At 35.2% G+C, this 21408-nt stretch overlaps 1 protein-coding gene across 2 annotated transcripts in view; it reads left to right on the top strand.

Annotated features, from left to right (window-relative positions):
• EXOC5 (exocyst complex component 5) overlaps window positions 1-21408 on the top strand; it is a 75818-nt gene that overhangs the window by 13909 nt on the left and 40501 nt on the right. The window contains exons 1-7 of one of the 2 annotated variants that reach the window (XM_037007166.2): window positions 3671-3815; window positions 8138-8232; window positions 8847-8994; window positions 10867-11061; window positions 14407-14471; window positions 16484-16512; window positions 17642-17751. In XM_037007166.2, the coding sequence (XP_036863061.1) occupies window positions 3813-3815; window positions 8138-8232; window positions 8847-8994; window positions 10867-11061; window positions 14407-14471; window positions 16484-16512; window positions 17642-17751 (645 nt within the window). In that variant the 5' untranslated portion in view covers window positions 3671-3812. Of the gene's footprint in view, window positions 1-3670; window positions 3816-8137; window positions 8233-8846; window positions 8995-10866; window positions 11062-14406; window positions 14472-16483; window positions 16513-17641; window positions 17752-21408 lie in introns of those variants that run through there. The other variant, XM_037007161.2, reaches the window with a different exon arrangement.

A 21408-nucleotide genomic window follows, 5' to 3' on the forward strand; every position in this document is an offset into this window, starting at 1 on the left:
CTCCTCCTCCACTGGTCCCTCCTGCTTTGTCTCTTTCATAGGATCATTTTCCTTCTTTTCTCCAAATGTTGGCATGCCTTTCTACTTCTTAGATGATCTCATCCAGTTCTGAGGTTTTAAATAACTAAAATTATATCCAGCTCCAGTTTCTTCCCCTGTAATATAACTTGTTTTTTTGACTATGTGCTGTACATTTTTGTTTGTATATCTAATTGGCATCCACAGTGTGTCATAAGCAAAATAGAATTCTTGTTTCCTCACTCCCTCTTTATCTCTTTCTCCTATATCAGTAAATGGGACCAGCCACCATTCACATAGTTTGTTTGTTTGCTTTATATATTTATTTTGGTATCATTAATCTACAATTACATGAGGAACATTATGTTTACTAGATTCCCCCCATCACCAAGTCCCCCCAACATACCCCATTACAGTCACTGTCCATCAGCCTAGTAAGATGCTGTAGAATCACTACTTGTCTTCTCTGTTGTACAACCCTCCCCCGTGCCCCCCCTACATTATGTCTGCTAATAGTAATGTCTCTTTTTTCCCCCCCTTATCCCTCCCTTCCCACCCATCTTCCCCAGTCCCTTTCCCTTTAGTAACTGTTAGTCCATTGTTGTGACTGTGAGTCTGCTGCTGTTTTGTTACTTCAGTTTTTTTCTTTGTTCTTATACTCCACAGATGAGTGAAATTATTTGATACTTGTCTTTTCCACCTGGCTTATTTCACCGAGCATAATACCATCTAGCTCCATTCATGTTGTTGCAAATGGTAGAATTTCTTTTCTTTTTATGGCTGAATAATATTCCATTGTGTATATGTACCACATCTTCTTTATCCATTCATCTACTGGTGGACACTTAGGTTGTTTCCATTTCTTGGCTATTGTAAATAGTGCTGCGCATTCACATAGTTTTTCAGGCTGCATTCCTCCATGAGTAATCACGAGTCCCTTTTTAATTTCTCCCCACATGCAGTCCATCAGCAGTTTGTGTGAGTACATCTTTTAAAATGTCATGAACCTGACCATTTTCAGCATCCTGTCCACTGCCACTTTTGTCTGTGCCATTATTGTGTCTTGGCTGGACTGCTGCAGTGTTGCGGGTTGAGTTCTTTGAGAAGCAGACTTTCAGATCAAGTTTAGTAGGCAGAACATTTATTAGGAGGTATGCTTGGATACATATCTGTGAAAAGGCTTGGTAAGGGAAGGGAAGCAAGATTGGACCTATGGAGAAGTAGAGCTGCAGTGCTGGCCCAATGATAGTGTTGATGGCCCCTATAGGGAGTTCTGAAACTAAAATGACCTGTTAGAGTTCTCTCTCTGCAGTTGAGGGGATCCTTGAAAATACTACCAGGTGAAGGCTCTCTCCTGACAGCACTGCTAGCAGCTAGGGCAAGCCCCTTCTTGAAGGGAGATCTGGATGACACATTACTGTGTCCTCTACAGCCTACTCCTGTGCCACTAGACTCCACTTCTTCTATGATCGTGGGGAGCAGCTCCTCCAGCATTCCACTTGAGGTTCTTATACTGGAAGAAGACTAGAAGAAGGAGGAACTATGACCCCTACTGTTGCAGCTGGTCTGGGGTTGCAACTGAATACTCACTGTTTGCCTTCTCTACTCTCCATTCTAACTCCCCCTCACCTTCAGCTAGTACCTCTGCTACTCTTGGTGGCTTAATTAGTTACCATATCCTTCTTAGGCCAGGATTGCTACACTTGTCCCTGTACATTGAACAGGAAAAGGAAGTATAAAGGAAGTCCTATTACATTCAGAAAAAAGATGAAGGTGTGAGAAGTAAGGCAGAGACCTCCTCCCAAAATCACATAAAACACAAAAATACAGCAAAAACAACTAGTCCTGAAAAAGTGACCTGAAGATTGAAGAACAGACTGCCTACATCTGGGTAATAAGATCTCCCAAGAAAGGGTTAAGTAGCAAAGCCCTGATCTGGTGAGACCCAAGCACTCCCCCCACCCCAGCCCACAGGTGGGAAGAAGAGAAATGGAGCAGGGAGGAAGTAGAAGCCCAGGACTGCTGAGCACCCAGCCCTAGAGATCTGCTCCAGAAGCACGAACCCGCATTACATGGTGCTCTGGAGGTTAGTGGGTTGGAAAGCAAAGATGGGTGGAATACTCGGGGAGACAGAGATTCCAGCTGCTTGTGGAGAACAGATATGCACAACCAGCCCCTGACACAAAAGAAAGGCAGGCAGTTTGAAAGACTTGGATGTCTAAAGGATGCCTGGATTCCTTATTATCTCAGGACTCTAAGTACTCTTAGCAGCTGTCCAGTGTTGGTCAGCTGGATGGAGCTAGAATGTATTATGCTCAGTGAAATAAGCCAGACGTAGAAAGACAAGTACCAAATGATTTCACTCATTTGTGGAGTATAACAACAAAGCAAAACTGAAGGAACAAAACAGCAGCAGACTCACAGACTCCAAGAAAGGATTGGCAGTTACCAAAGGGGAGGGGTGGGGGAGGGCGGGAGAGGGGGAATAAATGTCATTGTAATTAGCAATCACAATATAGGTAGGTCATGGGGAAGGCAGTACAGCATGGAGAAGACAAGTAATGACTCTATAGCATCTTACTACACTTAAAGGTAGTGACTGCAATGGGGGGCGGTGAGGACTTGATAATATGGGTGAATGTTGAAATAATTCACCCATATGTTGTTCATGTGAAACCTTCATAAAATTGTTTATCGTAATATTGTTCATGTGAAACCTTCATAAAATTGTTTATCAATGATACTTTAATAAAAAAAGTTCCCCGAGGAGATCTGTGTGTTAAGCATATTGTTCCCTGCACCCTTTGTGTAATAGCAGCTCTGCCTCCTTGATGATTAGTCAGTTGCCCCTGCCAGAGATGGCCACTCTTTTGCCTATCTTTCCCTTGATATAAGCAGCTAAAGTGTCCGTACAACACCCACAGTTACAGTTGAATGGGACACTTAAGTTTCCAGGCAGAAGTGTTTCCCCTTTGGGCATCGGCTGCAGATGGCATGATCATGCTTCACACAGTCTAGGAATCTATGTTGTGATTATCCCACTTGGGCTTGCTGTAATTCCAGCATGGCACTATTTCCCAACACTGATACCTTTAATACTTTAGTAAACACTAATTTCTTTAATATTATACAGTCTGCTAGGTTGTATGACCCCTGCTTCTTCAGGGCCCTTTCCTGCCTTAATGTCACTTCACCTGATACATGTACCAGAACAGGTGTGGAATTTGCTGCCTCCAAAACCTAAACAGACCTACCAGGTGTCATGTGTCCTTCCTACTGGTGGGAAGTGCAAGGTGCAATAATTTATTCTTTACTTTGGATGAGATGTCCTGGAATGTCTTTGACCTTAAAAATTTTACTGATTCAATGTGCCCTTGAATCTTTATATTGTATATGTCCCAAACTCTGGAGTACATGTGTCTTAACAAGGCCCCTCCAGTGTGCTAGTCACTTCTTGCTCATCAGTCAGCATGATGTCACTTAGCAAGGTGTTGCAGAATATCCATATGATACAGATCATATTAGTACAGAGGGTAGGAGAGTCCATACAGCCTTGAAACAAAACTACAGATGTATATTATTCTGTGTGACTATGAGCTGTCTGATCTTCTTTGCCAATAGGGTTAGAAAAGAATGTATTCACCAAATTACTGGTCCTATACCATGAAGCTGGAAGATACACATCTGGCATAGCAGATGGAATTGGGGCTACTTTTTGGTTGATTTTGAGGTTAGTCATCCTCTAGGATTTGTCTGGTTTCTGCAAAATCCAGATTGATGAATTAAATAAGAAAATGGTGAGTAACATTTTCTCTTGAATCCTTTAGTTCAGGGGTTGGCAAATTTATAATCCATGGGCTAGATGCCGTTTTTTAAAAGTTCATTCATACAGCCATGTCCACTTATTTGTGTATTTTTGGCTACATTTGTACTTCAAAGGCAGTTAAATGGTTGTGCAAAGACTGCATGGCTCCTGAGCCTAAAATACTACCTTGTCCCTTAAAAAAATTTGCTGATCCTTGCTTTAGCTCTTTAAGAGTGGCACTAATTTTTGCCATTTGACTTGATTTACTATGTTGAGTAGAGGGCAGTTTTAGAGACTTCTGCTTGGACTTCCCCACTATTAACTGCTCATACTCTATAGACCAAGGATCCAATGTAGAATGATGCCATCAGTCATCAAGTCTATGTATCCTTGTTATGTGTTTGCACAGTGGGGAAATGGTCACTGTTAGGACTAGTGGGCCTCTTGAACTGAAGGTATGTTTGACCTTGGTTGGAAATCTGTTACTACTTGGCTCCCATTTGTCTTCACTCTCTCGAGTCCATGGTGCTTTGAGTCAATCAATTATCAGTGTCACCTAGGACCCTGTATATTCAGTAGACCTCAAAATGTTCAAGTATTCCCCTTTCCTTAGTGTGTAGTTTTTTATTCAAATAAATTGTTGCTCTTTTTGGAGGAAGGAATAGTAGAATCATTACTGCATATATATATGCCAGCATACTGCAAAATCCTTCCTTCTGAGAACCCAGCTTTTTCTTCAGATGGTATCAGGTAGATGTAGAATATATCATCGTACATCCTACAAGATCTTGCTACAAGCTTTGGACTCTGACTGCCTCTATTGACCTCATCCACAACTATTCTCCACTTCATTCACTGTGCTCTAGTCACATGGGTTTCTTGTGATTGCTTGCGTATTAAGTTTGTTTCCTGTATTTAGAGCATTCCTTCTCCAGATGGCTTATTCCGTAGCTGCATCCAGGTCTTTGCTCAAAATTTATTTTCTTAGAGAGGCCTTGCCTTATTACTTCTACCAAACATAATCTTTTTTTTTTGGTATCATTAATATACAATCACATGAGCAACATTGTGGTTACTAGATTACCCCCATTATCAAGTCCCCACCACATACCCCATTACAGTCACTGTCCGTCAGCGCAGTAAGATGGTGTAGAGTTACTACTTGTCTTCTCTGTGCTGTACTGCCTTCCCTGTGCCCCCCCATGTTATGTCCAAAAGTAATTTTATCCTTAACCCTATATCCTCTTCAGTTTTCGGCATAATTCTTAATTGCTTCATTACATATCTGCTCATTTGTCATTTTCCTCTATGAGATCCATAGAACTGAAATGTTTCTTCTGCATGGTTTACTGCTCTATTTCCTGAGTATTTAGAAAAGTCAGTAGTCTATAGTAGGCTTTCAATATTTGTTGAATGAAAGAATACAGTATTTTGGGAAAATTGGAAATATTTCATATGAAAAAATGCTTATCTGTTGATTTATAAACTTTTGGACATATCCTCTAATAAGACTTATATTGAAATTAATGAGGCATATACATGTTTAATTGAGAACTGCACCTACTCAGTTACTAATAAATGAAACTAGTAACGGAAAAGAACCAAGATTATTAGGTATTTACACAAGTATGTATATGCAAAAATGACATGGAAAAGCAATATAATGACTATATAAAGTTTTTTAGTGGAAGTTTTGTGAACTTTTGGAAAGCTGACTACAGTTAACCCCTGAATGATATGAGTTTGAATCTTGTTTACTTTTTATGCCTTAATCATATCAGATAGCTTTCCTATAGTGGAAATCTTATGAGGCAAGTAGTATGACTGCTGTTTTTCAGTTATTTGACCACTGTGAAAGAGCTTTTCATAGTAAAATGTAAAAAGTCTTTAAAAACTTTTTAACACTTATATTGTTTTGTGTTTTTCTGCTTGATGTTTATGTTTAGAAATTAGTGATATTAACAGTCATAAAGGCTATGTGTTTTTTTTATATGTACCAGTTTGGAAGTTGGTAATAGATTTTATGTACAAATAGGCATGTGACAGTTAAACTGATATAATTATTGGTTTGCATTATTGATATGTCATGATTTGAATGGTTATAAATGTTAAGTAGAAATTTTAAAAGACAAAATTGGTGATGCATGTGTGCCTTCATATGGCAGTTTTCACCTTTTTGAGCTTCACCTTTTATCCTCAGTGACATCTTTGGCACAAGTTTTTCCCAAAGTTGCCATTCACTTTTACATAGCAATAATTGAACAGTGTTTTAAATTTCAGCTGTTCCGTATACAGCTTGTGTTATTTTGGTCAAGTAATCTCTCTACATCTCAATTTCCTCATCATAAATAGGACCTCCTCCCTTATAGGTCTTATTGAGAGTAGTAAATGAGATAATGCATGTGAAGTGTTTATGTGAGCTGTTACTCTTTCTTGTTGATTTTCCTATTCTTATTCTGATGGTTATTTTTTTTCTGACCGAAATTCATCCCATCATTCCTCCCTCACATCAGATTGGTGAACCATTCTCTCAAGTTCCAATGTGATTATGACAACAGTGGTGGTAATAATGATAAAAAGGACAAGGTTATCAGTCTATTGTCATCTTAATTGTCCCCTTTCTGGGTCCTTCATATGTGGTGCCTGTGATCTAGTCCATGCTTACTTCTCATGGGTTAAGCTCTATCTTCTCTTTCCCTAATGGTGTGGAAAACTCTTCCATTTATGTCTGACTGACTTTTCTTCTTTTTTTTTGGTCTCAGCTTAAGTGTTACATCTTCAGAAAGCTTGCCTTTTGCATCACCCACTTCTTGTCAGTCTTCTTCCATCCCTCACCATCTTTCCATCATCTCTCTTCTGTTATATATCCTTTGAGCATCCAGGACTTTTCTTTCCCTCACATTTATCACATTTTTAACTAGTTATTTCTATAATTTTTGTTTAATGCTGGTATCCTTACCTAGAAGATCATTTCTATGAGGCCTTGCAGGGATTCTGTCTACTGAATTCACATCTGTATTCTTAGTACCTACCACAGTGTGCAGCACATGCTAGTTGCTCAGTAAAATTTGCTGAATTAATGAATGTCCCATTTCCATTGTCCATCGACCTGAGTTAACAACTCAGTCAGCAGTATTAATACTGAAGTTTCTGTACACATTTTAAATTGCACTTATCACATACTTTATATTTTTTTCCATTAGGCTTTGAGCTTCTTGAGGGTAGTTTGTATTTTAAATGTCTTTTTATTCCAAAGCCTGAGTGCTTAGCACTCGAAATTTTATTGTTCAATTAATTTTTATTAATAAAAATGTTTTAAAAATATGATTAACAAATAGCCAATTTTATAGATAGAAGAATTGAAACTGGAATAACCAGCAAATATTACATGCTAAGTGGGAGGCAATGTATAATTCCATTTGCATAAAAGAAGGTAACATGGAAAATATGTAAATTCTATGTATTGGTCTTAAAAAGTATCAGTATTATTAAATGATAGTAAAAGTTTATTTTCTACTCAAATATTCTTTTTTTAATAATGTTCTTTTCTGAGAAAACTTAGAAAATTATGTATCCTACTTTTTTCATCAGATATTATATGTGAACATTTTTCGCATTTAAATTTTTTTACAACATGATTTTAATAGGAGCATAGTTATTCATCCTATAAGTTTGCCATAATTTTTCAATAATGATTTGTTGAATATATCTGTAAGCAATTTTTCAGTTTTACACATAGCACTTAGGAAATATTCTGCAAAATGTGTTCATTTGCTTTTCCCTTAGAATTTTAAAAGTAGAATTACTTGGGGAAAGAGTATAAGCATTTATAATACTGTTAATGTTACCAAATTATTACCTTTTGTCCTCCAAAAATGTTGTACCTGTTAACATTTCTAACACGAGTGTGAATTTTGGCCTTATCCACTCCTGTATTGCATATTATAATTACAAAACAAAAAAGCTATGTAAGATAATTGGTCCTTATTTGATTACTAGTGATGCCACATATATTTCATGTTTTTTGGCCACTTGTATTTATTCTATAAATTGCGTAATTTTTCCATTGGAAATATTCTAACTGGTCATAATACTGTTCTAATACTTTAATATCCTAATTTTCATTAAGTGATTTGTTTATTGAAGATTTTTTAAATGGAAAAAATCTTGCACATTTTAATAATATAGATGTATTTAAATAATTAATAATTTAATTCCATTTTAAGTTGTCACATAGTAGCACCTGTTTCATTTTTTTAAATACTAAGTTATCTTCCAAGAAACCTTTTAAAGAATGTTTATTTTATAAACTAGGAGCCTTTTGTGGCAGATGAATATATTGAACGTCTTGTATGGAGAACCCCAGGAGGAGGTTCTAGAGGGGGACCTGAAGCTTTTGATCCTAAAAGGTGAAGTAAAAATTTTTTTCATAGACCCGATCTAGTATAAATTTCTGTTTAGAAGTGACTGTTGGAATTCCTTTTAACATTCATGTAAAGGGGTTTTAATTAACAATTGGCCAATTAAAAAAAGCATTAGAGGTTTGGGATTAATATTTTTTCTTTTTTCTTTTTTATTCCTTTTGTTTTAGAGAAGGATTTTAACTGCTATCAGGGAGGGGATTTTATTGTGTTATAAGAGCTTAATATTTTCTCCAATTAGTAATAAATTGGAAAGGGTTGGTTATACCTCTAAAATAAAAGCATGTTTTATGTATAGTTGTAAATCAGGGTAACAGAAAGCCACTGTACCCTGGAATGCAGAATAGCTTTTTAAAATACATTTACCTTTTTGAGTATTTTTATAAAGTTGGTTTCTATTCTGGGGGTTAATAGTGCTTTTGGGTAAGGCTTTCATTCACATCAGAGATAATCCCTAACAAGACACTAGAGAAAATTAACACAAGCATCCCTACCTCAAGGAATGCACATTAATACTTTATTTACATTGTAATTGAACTGCTCAGTTCCTGACGATTGATCATAGATGTATTGATATATATATTGTAATTTTCCTTTATCAGGTTATTAGAAGAATTTGTAAATCATATTCAAGAACTCCAGATAATGGATGAAAAGATTCAAAGAAAAGTAGAAAAGCTAGAGCAACAGTGTCAGAAAGAAGCCAAGGAATTTGCCAAGAAGGTACAAGAGCTCCAGAAAAGCAATCAGGTAAACATTTAGCTAAGCAATGAATAATTTATATAGGCTAAAATATCTTTACATTGCAATTTTAGGTTCTTAAAAAGGTCTAGTCAAATAATAATAACTGTTGAGGTTTCTCTTTACTACTTCCATCCCTGTGGGATAAAATGTTAATGAATTGTTATCAGGCATTCTTGGCACTGGCTCGCTATTGAATGTTGGTTTGGGTTCATAGTATTCCCTTTTCAGGATGGAGTAGTATCCAGTACAGTGTAGTCCTTGCTTTTCCTCTAACAATGCAAACTTACAAGAATGACACTTCAGCACCCATGTAATTTTAGGAGGTTATTATTAACTTGAATGTTTACATAGTCATTTGCATTCTCATTTAATCATAAAATAAAATAATATCAGCTCAACTCTTCCTTCCCTAGGGGAAACCTGGTCTGGGAAATTATTACAACAATTATGAGGTGTGTGCCTCAATGAGAATTCTAGTATAACTGTGGGAAAGAAAAACCAATGAAGAACTCTTTCTCAGTTCATTTTGGAGTAAAACCAAGTCACCAGACTGGCCCTGGTATAGGTAGACCAAGCTTCTTAGCCTTTCTTAGGCCCTAGACTTAATTTAGAACCTCTGAACCCCTTTGTCAGTCTGGGCCTGATCTGAAATATGGTTGTCCTTTATAAGAGTAATTAAGCAGCATTGTTTAGCATTGCTGCTTCCCAGGGGCTGTTCTTTAATGTTAGGGATTGTAAGGTGATCTCTGCTCAGATACCATTTGTTTAGATACCATCCCTTGAGCATAAATGGCTATGAAAAAATAGTTAATACAAACAATGATTTACATATGATAGGATGTGTTTTAAAGTAGTTAAGGTGATAGATTCCAACTACACATAATGCAGTTTTCCTTAATTATTGGTAATTATGATAATAATTATAATAATAGTATTAGTATTTAATCTAACAAGTTCTGGAGCCAAACTGCTCTTTCACTTATTAACTGTAATCTCAAGTAACCTAACCTCTCTGTGCCTCAGTTTTTTCATCTGTAACATAGGCTGTTGTAAGGCTTACATAGGTAGATATATGTAATATGCTTAGAACAGTGTCTTGCACAGAAGAAATACATAGTGAATGTTTGCAGCTTTTTTCCCTCAATTTAAGGTTGGGACAAAAATACCATATTGAATTGCCAGTAATTTTCTTATTGGCAATTCTAAGGCATTTTTTGTACATAATTTTCATCTACTACAGGCCAATCAGTGTACCCTGGGGAAAGGGGAAGGATTTTCTAGGAAGTTATGTACCTTTGCTTCTGTAGAATAATTGTTACAGTTTTTTATGTTTCTAAAACTGGGCATGAGCCATTTTACCTTATTTATAATACTAGCATTGCTCCTCAAATAATTACTATAAATGTTAAATGCTATTTATTTACTAATTAAACACTTTTTAATTAGTGTCTTACTTCTGACATACCTTTGGCTCATTTTAGTGCAGTAGCAAGTGAGTTTTGTTCAGAGGACTGGTCACTTTGATATTTAGTTCATTGTTTTCAGAATTAGTATTTAGGATTAAATGTTGCTGGCAACCTTGTTAAACAGAATGACTAGTAAGTAGCCTTGCTGTTTTGTTGATTAACACATGTATTCATGATAAAATATGATTATTTTAATAGTTAAAGGTATAAAAAGTCTGCAACTTGGTTAAAAAGTTTTTAGATCTTGTGTTGCTAATGTAAATGAATTGTCTTTGTAGATTATGTCATAAATAACATGATTTTTGTTACCTAAGTTAAAAGGTAGTGATGAGATTGGTGATTTAGTTTTGATTTGAATTAACTTATAAACGGGTTCTCTGATTGTATATAATACTTATGCACATTTTTCTAGGTTGCCTTCCAACATTTTCAAGAACTAGATGAGCACATCAGCTATGTAGCAACCAAGGTCTGTCACCTTGGAGACCAGCTGGAGGGGGTAAACACACCCAGACAACGGGCAGTGGAGGCTCAGAAACTGATGAAATACTTTAATGAATTTCTAGATGGAGAATTGAAGTCTGATGTTTTTATAAATTCTGAAAAGGTGAGCACTGTCAGAATGTTAAAAGCAAATTACAGCATTAATAACAGTGCCTTAATTATGAACTGCAATTACTGTAGTCCAGAGTCAGGCTTCAATTCAAATAACCAAGTAGCTGATTTATTAAAAGATTTTTTTTGTTCTGAAATGCAAATTAGTACACTTGCATGCAGATTGCTGATGAAGTACTTATATTCAAAATTTCAATTGGATTTTCTAGCATTTTTGTTCATGAAATTATGTATGGTTTAGAAATGCTGAGGTAACTATGTTAATAAGTATTTCTTGTCCATAATTGACTTTTAATATTAACAGAATTTAATGGTTATATTCTACTGGGTGAGGGGGTGGTCTGACCTAAATTACTGATAAACTAAAGTATCTTTCTATATAAGGAATTCAGAGCATCTAGTTTTTATTATTTGAATACAAGATCTCATAAAGACAGCATAGTTTGGAGCAAAGAATTGAAAATCTGAATTAATTGTTCATGTTAATCCTTTTCATAGCACTAGTTGCTTACATGGCATTGGCTGCTCTCTTATCTTTATAAAGATTATTTGTCTCACTTTGTTCCCCTCAAAGGGAAAAACAAATGAAAATGCCTGAAAAAATAGACATTCATATGGATAGTATATGCATGTGGTAATATTATCCACTAATATGTTGAGTACAGTCTTCCTGGATTATTCCAAGTTTACTCCATGGATTATCTCAGTAGAATGTTAAAAGCTTAGTATTGTTGAAGTTCATTTTGAATCAAGCAACATATTTTTTGTGAGTAGAAACCATATAGGTTTATAGAATTTATGATTTTTAGAGATCTTGGAAAAAATGGTTGCATATATATATATATAGATATAGATAATTCTGCTAAAGAAAAGACAATATTTTAAATAATGAGTTTCAGAAATTATATTAGTAATACAAAGTAGAACAGATAAAATTAACATCCAGGATGTTACTAATGTACTTAAACACTTGTAAAACACTGGTAATATCTAGCTTTTGTAATTTATGTTTTTTTTATATGTAAGAAACACACAAAAGGCTTGAACACTGCATTTGTTTTTCAGGATAGTTTATGGGATGCTTTTATTTTATGTTTCCTAAAAATAAACATATATATTTGTAATATAAAACTACATACCTAGATATATTATAAAATATGTTTTAAATATTAAAAATTGTATATAACTCAAATCTTATACCTGGATTACCTTGGATTATACTTGTTGTATTGTATAGTATATTTATGCTCTGTTACAAACGAAATGCAGATATTTTACCCAATGTGAGTTGGGCTGTTCATTTGAATATAGCTCAAGACAGCCATTTAGAGAAAAATATTTTTAAATTGACTGATTACACATATTTTTAACCTAAACATTTTAAGTATCCTCAAGTAATTATGTAGTTCTTGGTGTCATTGTTGTCTCTTAATTTTTGAGGTTTGATTTGAAAGAAAATTATTAATATTCTCGAGTTCATTGACTTGGCACTCAGCTAATTAAGTTTTGAGGAGCAAGTATAGACTAACAGTGTTAGTCTCTTCTTTCCTTTGCTTCACTCTCTTTTGTATCCTGTTTTCTTTCCTCTTGTGTATTTCTTTTTTCGTATACTTTATTCCTCTTTTCTAATTGTTTTTGCTCTCATGTCTCCTATAAGTTTTGGGTTACTGTTTGCTATTTGTGAATCATTATTTTTGGCATGGTACTATTAACAGTTAACTACACTTAAGAGCTCATATATGGTATTAGATCACTGATTATCAGATGAACTTCTGGCTATCTCAGTTTCTGCACTCTGTGCTAGGCACCTTAGAAAGAAGAGGAAAATCACACACATAGCTAGAGAGGTGTGTGATTGTAGAAGGAATTAGAAAGAAGATGTCAACACATCTGTCTTCTTTTTCTTCCTGCTCTATAGTCATTTTTGTTTTTTAAATATTTGATTTTCAGAATCTTCTAATTTTCTTCTGTTGGAAAAAGCCCATTTAATATCCATATTATATATTCTTTCTCACCTCTGTCATTACTATGTTAGTTTTTTTTCCTAGAATTTCAGCTTACTGTTCTTCATGGAAGTAATACCTAGTGACTGATTATTTTTAACACTGTTTATTGGCATGGGTGATCTCTCAACTTTACCCTAATATCAGTAACAGATGTAAGCCAACTGTTAGATTGTAGTTTTGACAACTTGTATATTTATTGCTGTAGTATATTTTAACTGATGGGTGACCTTTTGCTTTAAACAATTTTTACAAAATAATTACCTATGGGAATTAAATAAAATCAACCATTACTTACTTTTATACCTCAAAGTAAAGTTTGCAAACAGCACATAGCAGGGACTTCCCTCATGTAAAAGGACAAGAACAAACTCCTGATGGAAATAAAGAGCCAGCTATGTACCAGGCAGGCCCTTTCTGAAGGTGTGTATTGGTGAGGAGAAAAGGATGGACTGAAGCAGAAATGCTACATTCACTACCCAGATTATATCATTTGGCCCTGCTGTTGTTATTCACAGCTGCTTGCCAGACTTCACATGAGTACTTAGAAAGATCTGTATTCATGTTCTCAGCTCTTCTTGCATGTTTTTAAGAGTCTTTTAAAATATTTAGAATAAAAGAAAGTGAATGATCATAAAACCAATTACTAAAGGTATGCCAAAATGAAACTCAGGCTTATTTGAAATTAAAGAAAAAGTGAACATTTTATAATTCCCTTACTAGTCAAATATCTCCATTTTAAGAACCTTAGACCCCTTGCCTAAGTCCCTTAGTTCCACAACATGACAAGTACATACATTTCTGTACCATATTTCATTCAGGAGACTTTATATTAAACTTTATCTTTGCTTTTAGAACAAGTTTTACAAATTTATGTGTTCACTATATGGCATTTTTGCTGTTTTATTCACTGAGCTTAAGGTGGGATATATGCAGCAGTATGATCTGAATTGTTTTCATGACTTGTTTATCCTTTTTGGGTTCATAAATTCAAAACAGACTTACACTTCTGCTTTCAGCAAGCAATGATTTCAGTTTTTTTCAAAGTAAACATGAACTATAGGTTTCATTGGCAAAGGTGTGTGGCATTATAAAATCCCAAGATTTCAGTACCAGAACGATAAAATGTTTTTGTCTTATTCACTCATTATTGGTGATATCCCACATGTATTCCTCATGCTCACAAGGTTTTGTTTGTATTGGACTTCAAGGGAGAATTGTTTGGGTGAAGTTCTGTGGGCATACATAGAAGAATATTACTATTTTCAAATATAAAATTTTTTCCTTTGCATAAGGTTTTTTAAAAATTATTGCTTTTATTTACTTTTTAATAGATAAAGGAGGCAGCAGACATCATTCAGAAGTTGCACCTAATCGCCCAGGAGTTACCTTTTGATAGGCAAGTTTATTTCTCAATAGCTAATTTGAATATATGGTTTAACTTATAGAATAAATTAATATCTTTCCTTGTATGATTTTCTCATTAATTCAATGAGTATTTATACCTCCTTTTTATTAGGTACAGTATATAATAGCTGATTGAAAAATACAGTCTCTTAATATCAAAATTTAATGTTATACCTTGAAATAATTTCGATTCTTTGATTTTCTTTTTAATAAAAAATGTACTGAAAGAATTTTGAACTTGACTAAAGTGAGATTTTTGAATTTTGAATTTTTTGGATTTTGGTAAACTGGATGGGAGGGGAAAGGGAATATTTAAGCACGGGCCATTCAGCTTCTCATTACTAGCTCTAGATGATAGTTCTTAAGCTTTTTGGGGTGTTGGACACCTTTGAAACCTGTACAGTTTCTTCAAAAATTTCAGAATAGACAGATTGTTGTGTATAATTTCATGGAGTTTTAGACTCTTTAGCCTATGGACAGACTCCTCTCTAGTAGGGATTTCAGGTTAAGAATCCCTGCTTTAGATTCAATGCCCTAACACCATTGCTAAGTCAGGTGTAAGTGGTTTCATTCTAAAAGAAATTTCAATGAGAAGGAAATTTTTTCGTGATTTACTTTAGTCCATGGAGTGTCAGACTCTTGAATAAAATCTTGGTAGTAGTAGTTCCCCCATGTGAATATCCAAAAGAAATATATCTTCCCATATAGCAGACAATGTATCTGTTATTCTTTTGGTAATACTTAAAGATCCTCAGACACAGGTAGGATAAAAATGTGTTGCTGTACTTAAAGCTTTACCGTTATGTCCCAGACATAGAGTGAGAGTGAATTCCCTACCCCACAAATTTATCTTATTTTACTCTCAACTCTATATTATCGTAAAGACTTAGTAGTAACGATCATTTATCATTTAGCTATACTAATAATCTCATACTTGCCCAGCATTATGAGTAATGATTTTTAAAGTCACTCACAAAAAGCTCTTTAACTTTATCTCATTTCAGAGTTAGACCATTTACTTTAATGGGTAAAATGTGTGGCTTACAACATAATAATTATTGGCTGCATCTTCCAACTCTCTCTCCATCCTGTTCTTCTTTAACAAAACACACATGCATATGCTCATCTTCTCCCACTTCTCAATTACATACTTCTCTTACAGTTTTGTTTTTTACCTCTCTACCAAACTTTGCAGTTTGATAGATATCCTAAATATCAGATTTAATTTTTTCACAAAGGTTAGTATGATCTTACATGCACCATGACTTTGATATATCAATTTTGTATAACTCTTCTAAATTTTTATTGTCTTCCTCATCTGTCTTAGGCACCTCTTTTGTTAGTCACTTTCCTCTCTATTCAAACTGATTGCATAGGATCTTCAACATTAATTTTCCATGATGTGCATTCCCCTTTGATATTTAAGGCATGTGACATTTTAGTTTATGAATTTGCAAAGATTAAATCGTTACTCTGCTAGGTACATTTCTGGGTCCTTTTTGTTGCTCCTGTTTTACTTTTTTCTAGTTTTAAAATACTTGTATAAAATCATTAGTATATAATTCAAACTTATACTTATTTTATCATTGCTTTTCTTTTAAATAACAGTAATAGAACTATATATGATAAAGTCCCAAAAGAAGGGAGAAGTAGACAATTATCAAGTGAATTTAAAATGCCAGTGAGTATGAGTAGAGATAGTAACTCAGTGTTGCAGCTAGCTGGGTTGTTAATGCCTCATACAGAAATCTTCCCTCTTTAACAAGGGAATTGGTTACTCAATGTGAATTTCCTAAATGAGAACCAGCTACTCCATCTGAATTGTCCATATTCAGTTTTGTCACCTGACATGCCTCTTGCCAGCACTCTCTCTCGTCTGACTTCTTTCCTTTTTCATGACCACCTTTACTACAAAAGGTTGCCTTATATGCCCCAAACTCAGTTTTTTTACTTTGTTACTTGAGTCATAGGTAATAAAGCTCATCATTAGTTTTTATCTTTCAGATTTTCAGAAGTAAAGTCCAAAATTGCAAGTAAGTGGAGTTCTATTTATTCATTTTTTTGTATAGGTAATCAAACTACTTCTACAAAAGGAAAAAAAAAGTAGTAAAAGGAGAGATAGTGGGAACAATTAATCCTCCTGCCTCATCATCCCTGAGTCTTATTCCTCTTCTTGAAATGCCCATTGTCAGTTTCTTGTGTATTTTTCTGGAGTATTCTATAGTTATACAAACGTAGGACATAAATCATATATATCTGTGTAGAATTTAGTTCTATCCCCATTTATTTTAAAATAATTGGTAGCATACTATGCAAATAGCTTTATACCTTGTGTTTTTAATTTAACAGTGTACCTTGGAGATTGTTTTGTATCCATACATATGTCTCTTAATAGGTTCTTTTTCTGAGAAGCTAAGCTCATAAGGGCATTTCAGTATCTATGTAACTCCTTATATGAGTAGTTTGGTTATTGCTAATCTTTGTAATATATTTCAGGCAGATCATTCTAGGTTTCTGGAATAGCCACTGTATTTGCAGGTTCCCGTGACAGTCTGAGTCACTTTGGGAGGCATTACATAGAAGGCTCAAACAACCACCTATTTTCCCTAAAGTGTTAGGATAAGGATGATATAGATATTAGATATAGATAGTAGGCAATGTTTTGGATCATATAGATCAGTTCAAAGTTCAGGTGTTCATTCTGAACTATAAAAGCATCAAGAATATAGTGAATCAAATACCATATATTATGGTGAAATTTGGTGTTGAATCCACCATTGTTCATGGTAAAGGCTTGTTCTAGATCCTCTTCACTCTTTTCATAGTTTCAGTATAAAGATTTTTCTTTTGCTATCAGAAATGACATCTGGAAAGTTTTTCCTAGTCAGCTGCTTTTTTAAGTAACAGTGGTAAATGGCAGTCAGACTATTAGAACTCAGCTGTTTTACCAGTTCAGAATTTTTGTCTTGAAAATATAGTTTTATATACTACACTATATTATGGGGCCTAGATCAACTGCCTGTAATCTCATATTGTTTTTATAATTCTTTCAAAAAAGGCTAGCTCCATAGTTATTATATTTGTAAGTAATTCATATACTAGTAAAAAAACTTGGATACCTTTTCTGTCTTGTTATAGCTGAATGACTTTCTCTTTCTCTAGGTAAATACCATGATTTAGAATGCCAACTGATTCAGGAGTTTACCAGTGCTCAAAAAAGAGGTGAAATTTCCAGAATGAGAGAAGTAGCAGCAGTTTTACTTCATTTTAAGGTGAATAATAAAAATTAAGAATGAGATTAGTCTTCAATACTGTGAAACTTATATAAGTTCTATGTATTAGAGTCTCTGATTTTCCTCTATATTTGTATGACCATGTCACAGGGATAATTTTCATTTGAATAATTTGAATAGAGTTTTCATATCTGACTCCGTAAAGGGTGTTTAACTTTAGGTATTTAGTATTATTTACATAAGGATCTTGTACTCAATAATGTTAATATCTTTTCAATGAACATTTATATAGTTTGACATAGGAAATCATATTGTCTGCCTTCTCAGTTTTTAATGTCTTTTTTTTTTTTGAGAGGGCATCTCTGATATTTATTGATCAAATGGCTGTTAACAACAATAAAATTCTGTATGGGGGTTCAATGCACAATCATTAATCCATCTCAAGCTTAATTCTCATCAGTCTCCAATCTTCTGAAGCATAACAAACAAGTTCTTACATGGTGAACGAATTCTTACATAGTGAATAAGTTCTTACATGGTGAACAGTACAAGGGCATTCATCACAGAAACTTTCGGTTTTGATCATGCATTATGAACTATAAACAATCAGGTCAAATATGAATATTTGTTTGATTTTTATACTTGATTTATATGTGGATCCCACATTTCTCCCTTTATTATTATTATTATTTTTATTTTTTTAAAAAATTCTGAATGGTAGGTAGATGCAAGATAAAGGTAGAAAACATAGTCTAGTGTTGTAAGAGAGCAATTGTAGATGATCATGTGTGTGCCTGTAGACTATGTGCTAATCCGAGCTAGACAAGGGCAATAAAACATCCACAGGTGCAGAAGCTTTCTCTCAAAACAGGCGGGGGTGAGGTTCTAAGCTTCACCACTGTTGTTCCCGATTTCTCACCTGATGGCCCCCCTGCGACTGTGCCTGTCTTGGGTTGTTCCTCCCTTGAGGAATCTTACCCGTCTCTGGCTAACCAGTCATCTTCTGGGGCCATACAGAGAAATGTAAAGTTGGTAAGTGAGAGAGAAGCAATATTCTTTGAAAAGGTTAGCTTTTAACTTCTTTGCAGATTTATGCCCTGTGGCTTCTATGCCCAGCACATGTCTCGAGGTATCTTTTACCACCTGGAGGAATTATGATGTTCGGTAAATTCGATATGAGGCACGAATTCTATTTAAGGGTTGTAATTAGGAAGGAAGAAGAAAAGCTATAGAGGTAGCATATGGAAGAAAACATGGAAGGATTGATTATTTCTTTGATATATATTCTTGTAAAGTACCTTAAGCATGTATAGGTTTTAAACTACTAACTAACTTGCGCACACATATTAACATAATAGAAATACGGTGACATAAACAAAGCAAATCTATAATTACCAGCCATCTCCAGTGAAGCCAAGAAAACCAGTTAGGCACCCTAGGCATTTGTGAAAATTTGTCTATGATATGATGGATATTGTCCAACTGTACTTGAACAGTCTGAGAGAAATCAGACAAATTAAAGCAACCCATTTCTGGGATCTGTTCACATCCCATATGTTCTTTTAACCGTAGATAGTCTATAGTCGTAAGATGTTGGAGCGCTACAACTTGCACCCCTCCCAACTCCTGGTTGGGTTCCAACAGTACAGATCCAGTCAAATTCGTTGTCTCACTGTATGCAAATGCCAGCCTAGACATCTCCCTCCTCATTCTAATGGCAAGTCCAGGAAACGGTGGGATGGACGCAGCCACAACCGCAGCATCACCCGGATCCCTGTGAAGGCTTTTTGATGATCGTCCTGGCACACGTCCTCCAGAGAGTGCTGATGCCGGAAGCTCCTCCTCATATCGTATCTTAGATCATTTTCTGGGTAGCCAAGCTAGGCCTTGATCTTCTGCATAAAAACAAACAGACTCTTTGCCCACACTTTGCCATGCCCTCTATACCACTGTGTAGAACTCATTGGAGGTTAGCACACAGGAACTGCTTTTTTCTTTTTTCTTTTTTTAATTTTAATTTTTATTAAGAGAAAGGAATATTATCAGAAAAGAGTACCTCCATAGCTGATCATCTGAAACCCTTTAAGTGATCAAAAATTAAGGATATTTAAAGCATGCGTTAATCTTTGATTTACCAATAGTTTTATCCTATCAAGGAGTAATCCCCCTTTTCTTTCTTTTTTTTTTTTTTATTAATCTTTAATCTACACTTACATGAAGAATATTATGTTTATTATGCTCTCCCCTATACCAGGTCCCCCCTAAAAACCACATTACAGTCACTGTCCATCAGCATAGCAAAGTGTTGTAGAATCACTACTTGTCCTGTCTGTGTTATACAGCCCGCCCTCCCCTTTCTCCCTCCCCCCCCATGCATGCTAATCTTAATACCCCCTTTCTTCTCACCCCGCCCCTTATCCCTCCCTGCCCACCCATCCTCCCCAGTTCCTTTCCATTTGGTACCTGTTAGTTCATTTTTGGATTCTGTAATTCCACTGCTGTTTTGTTCCTTCAGTTTTTCCTTTGTTCTTATACTCCTCAGATGAGTGAAATCATTTGGTATTTCTCTTTCTCCGCTTGGCTTATTTCACTGAGCATAATACTCTCCAGCTCCATCCATGTTGCTGCAAATGGTAGGATTTTCCCTCCTCTTATGGCTGAGTAGTATTCCATTGTGTATGTACCACATCATCTTTATCCATTCATCTACTGATGGACATTTAGGTTGCTTCCAATTCTTGGCTATTGTAAATAGTGCTGCGATAAACATAGGGGTGCATCTGTCTTTCTCAAACTTGATTGCTGCATTCTTAGGGTAAATTCCTAGGAGTGGAATTCCTGGGTCAAATGGCAGGTCTGTTTTGAGCATTTTGATGAACCTCCATACTGCTTTCCACAATGGTTGAACTAATTTACATTCCCACCAGCAGTATAGGAGGGTTCCCCTTTATCCACAGCCTCACCAACATTTGTTTTTGTTTGCCTTTTGGATGGCAGCCATCCTTACTGGTGTGAGGTGATACCTCATTGTAGTTTTAATTTGCATTTCTCTGATGATTAGCAATGTGGAGCATCTTTTCATGTGTCTGTTAGCCATCTGTATTTCCTTTTTAGAGAACTGTCTGTTCAGTTCCTCTGCCCATTTTTTAATTGGGTTATTTGTTTTTTGTTTGTTGAGGCGTGTGAGCTCTTTATATATTCTGGACGTCAGGCCTTTATCAGATGTGTCATTTTCAAATATATTCTCCCATACTGTAGGGTTCCTTTTTGTTCTATTGATGGTGTCTTTTGCTGTACAGAAGCTTTTCAGCTTAATGTAGTCCCACTTGCTCATTTTTGCTGTTGTTTTCCTTGCCCGGGAGATATGTTCAAGAAGAGGTCACTCATGTTTATGTCTAAGAGGTTTTTGCCTATGTTTTTTTCCAAGAGTTTAATGGTTTCATGACTTACATTCAGGTCTTTGATCCATTTTGAGTTTACCTTTGTATATGGGGTTAGACAATGGTCCAGTTTCATTCTCCTACATGTGGCTGTCCAGTTTTGCCAGCACCATCTGTTGAAGAGACTGTCATTTTGCCATTGTATGTCCATGGCTCCTTTATCAAATATTAATTGACCATATATGTTTGGGTTAATTTCTGGAGTCTCTAATCTGTTCCACTGGTCTGTGGCTCTGTTCTTGTGCCAGTACCAAAT

This window comes from Manis javanica, chromosome 8 (assembly GCF_040802235.1).
Source record: "Manis javanica isolate MJ-LG chromosome 8, MJ_LKY, whole genome shotgun sequence".
NCBI classification, from domain to species: Eukaryota; Metazoa; Chordata; class Mammalia; order Pholidota; family Manidae; genus Manis; species Manis javanica.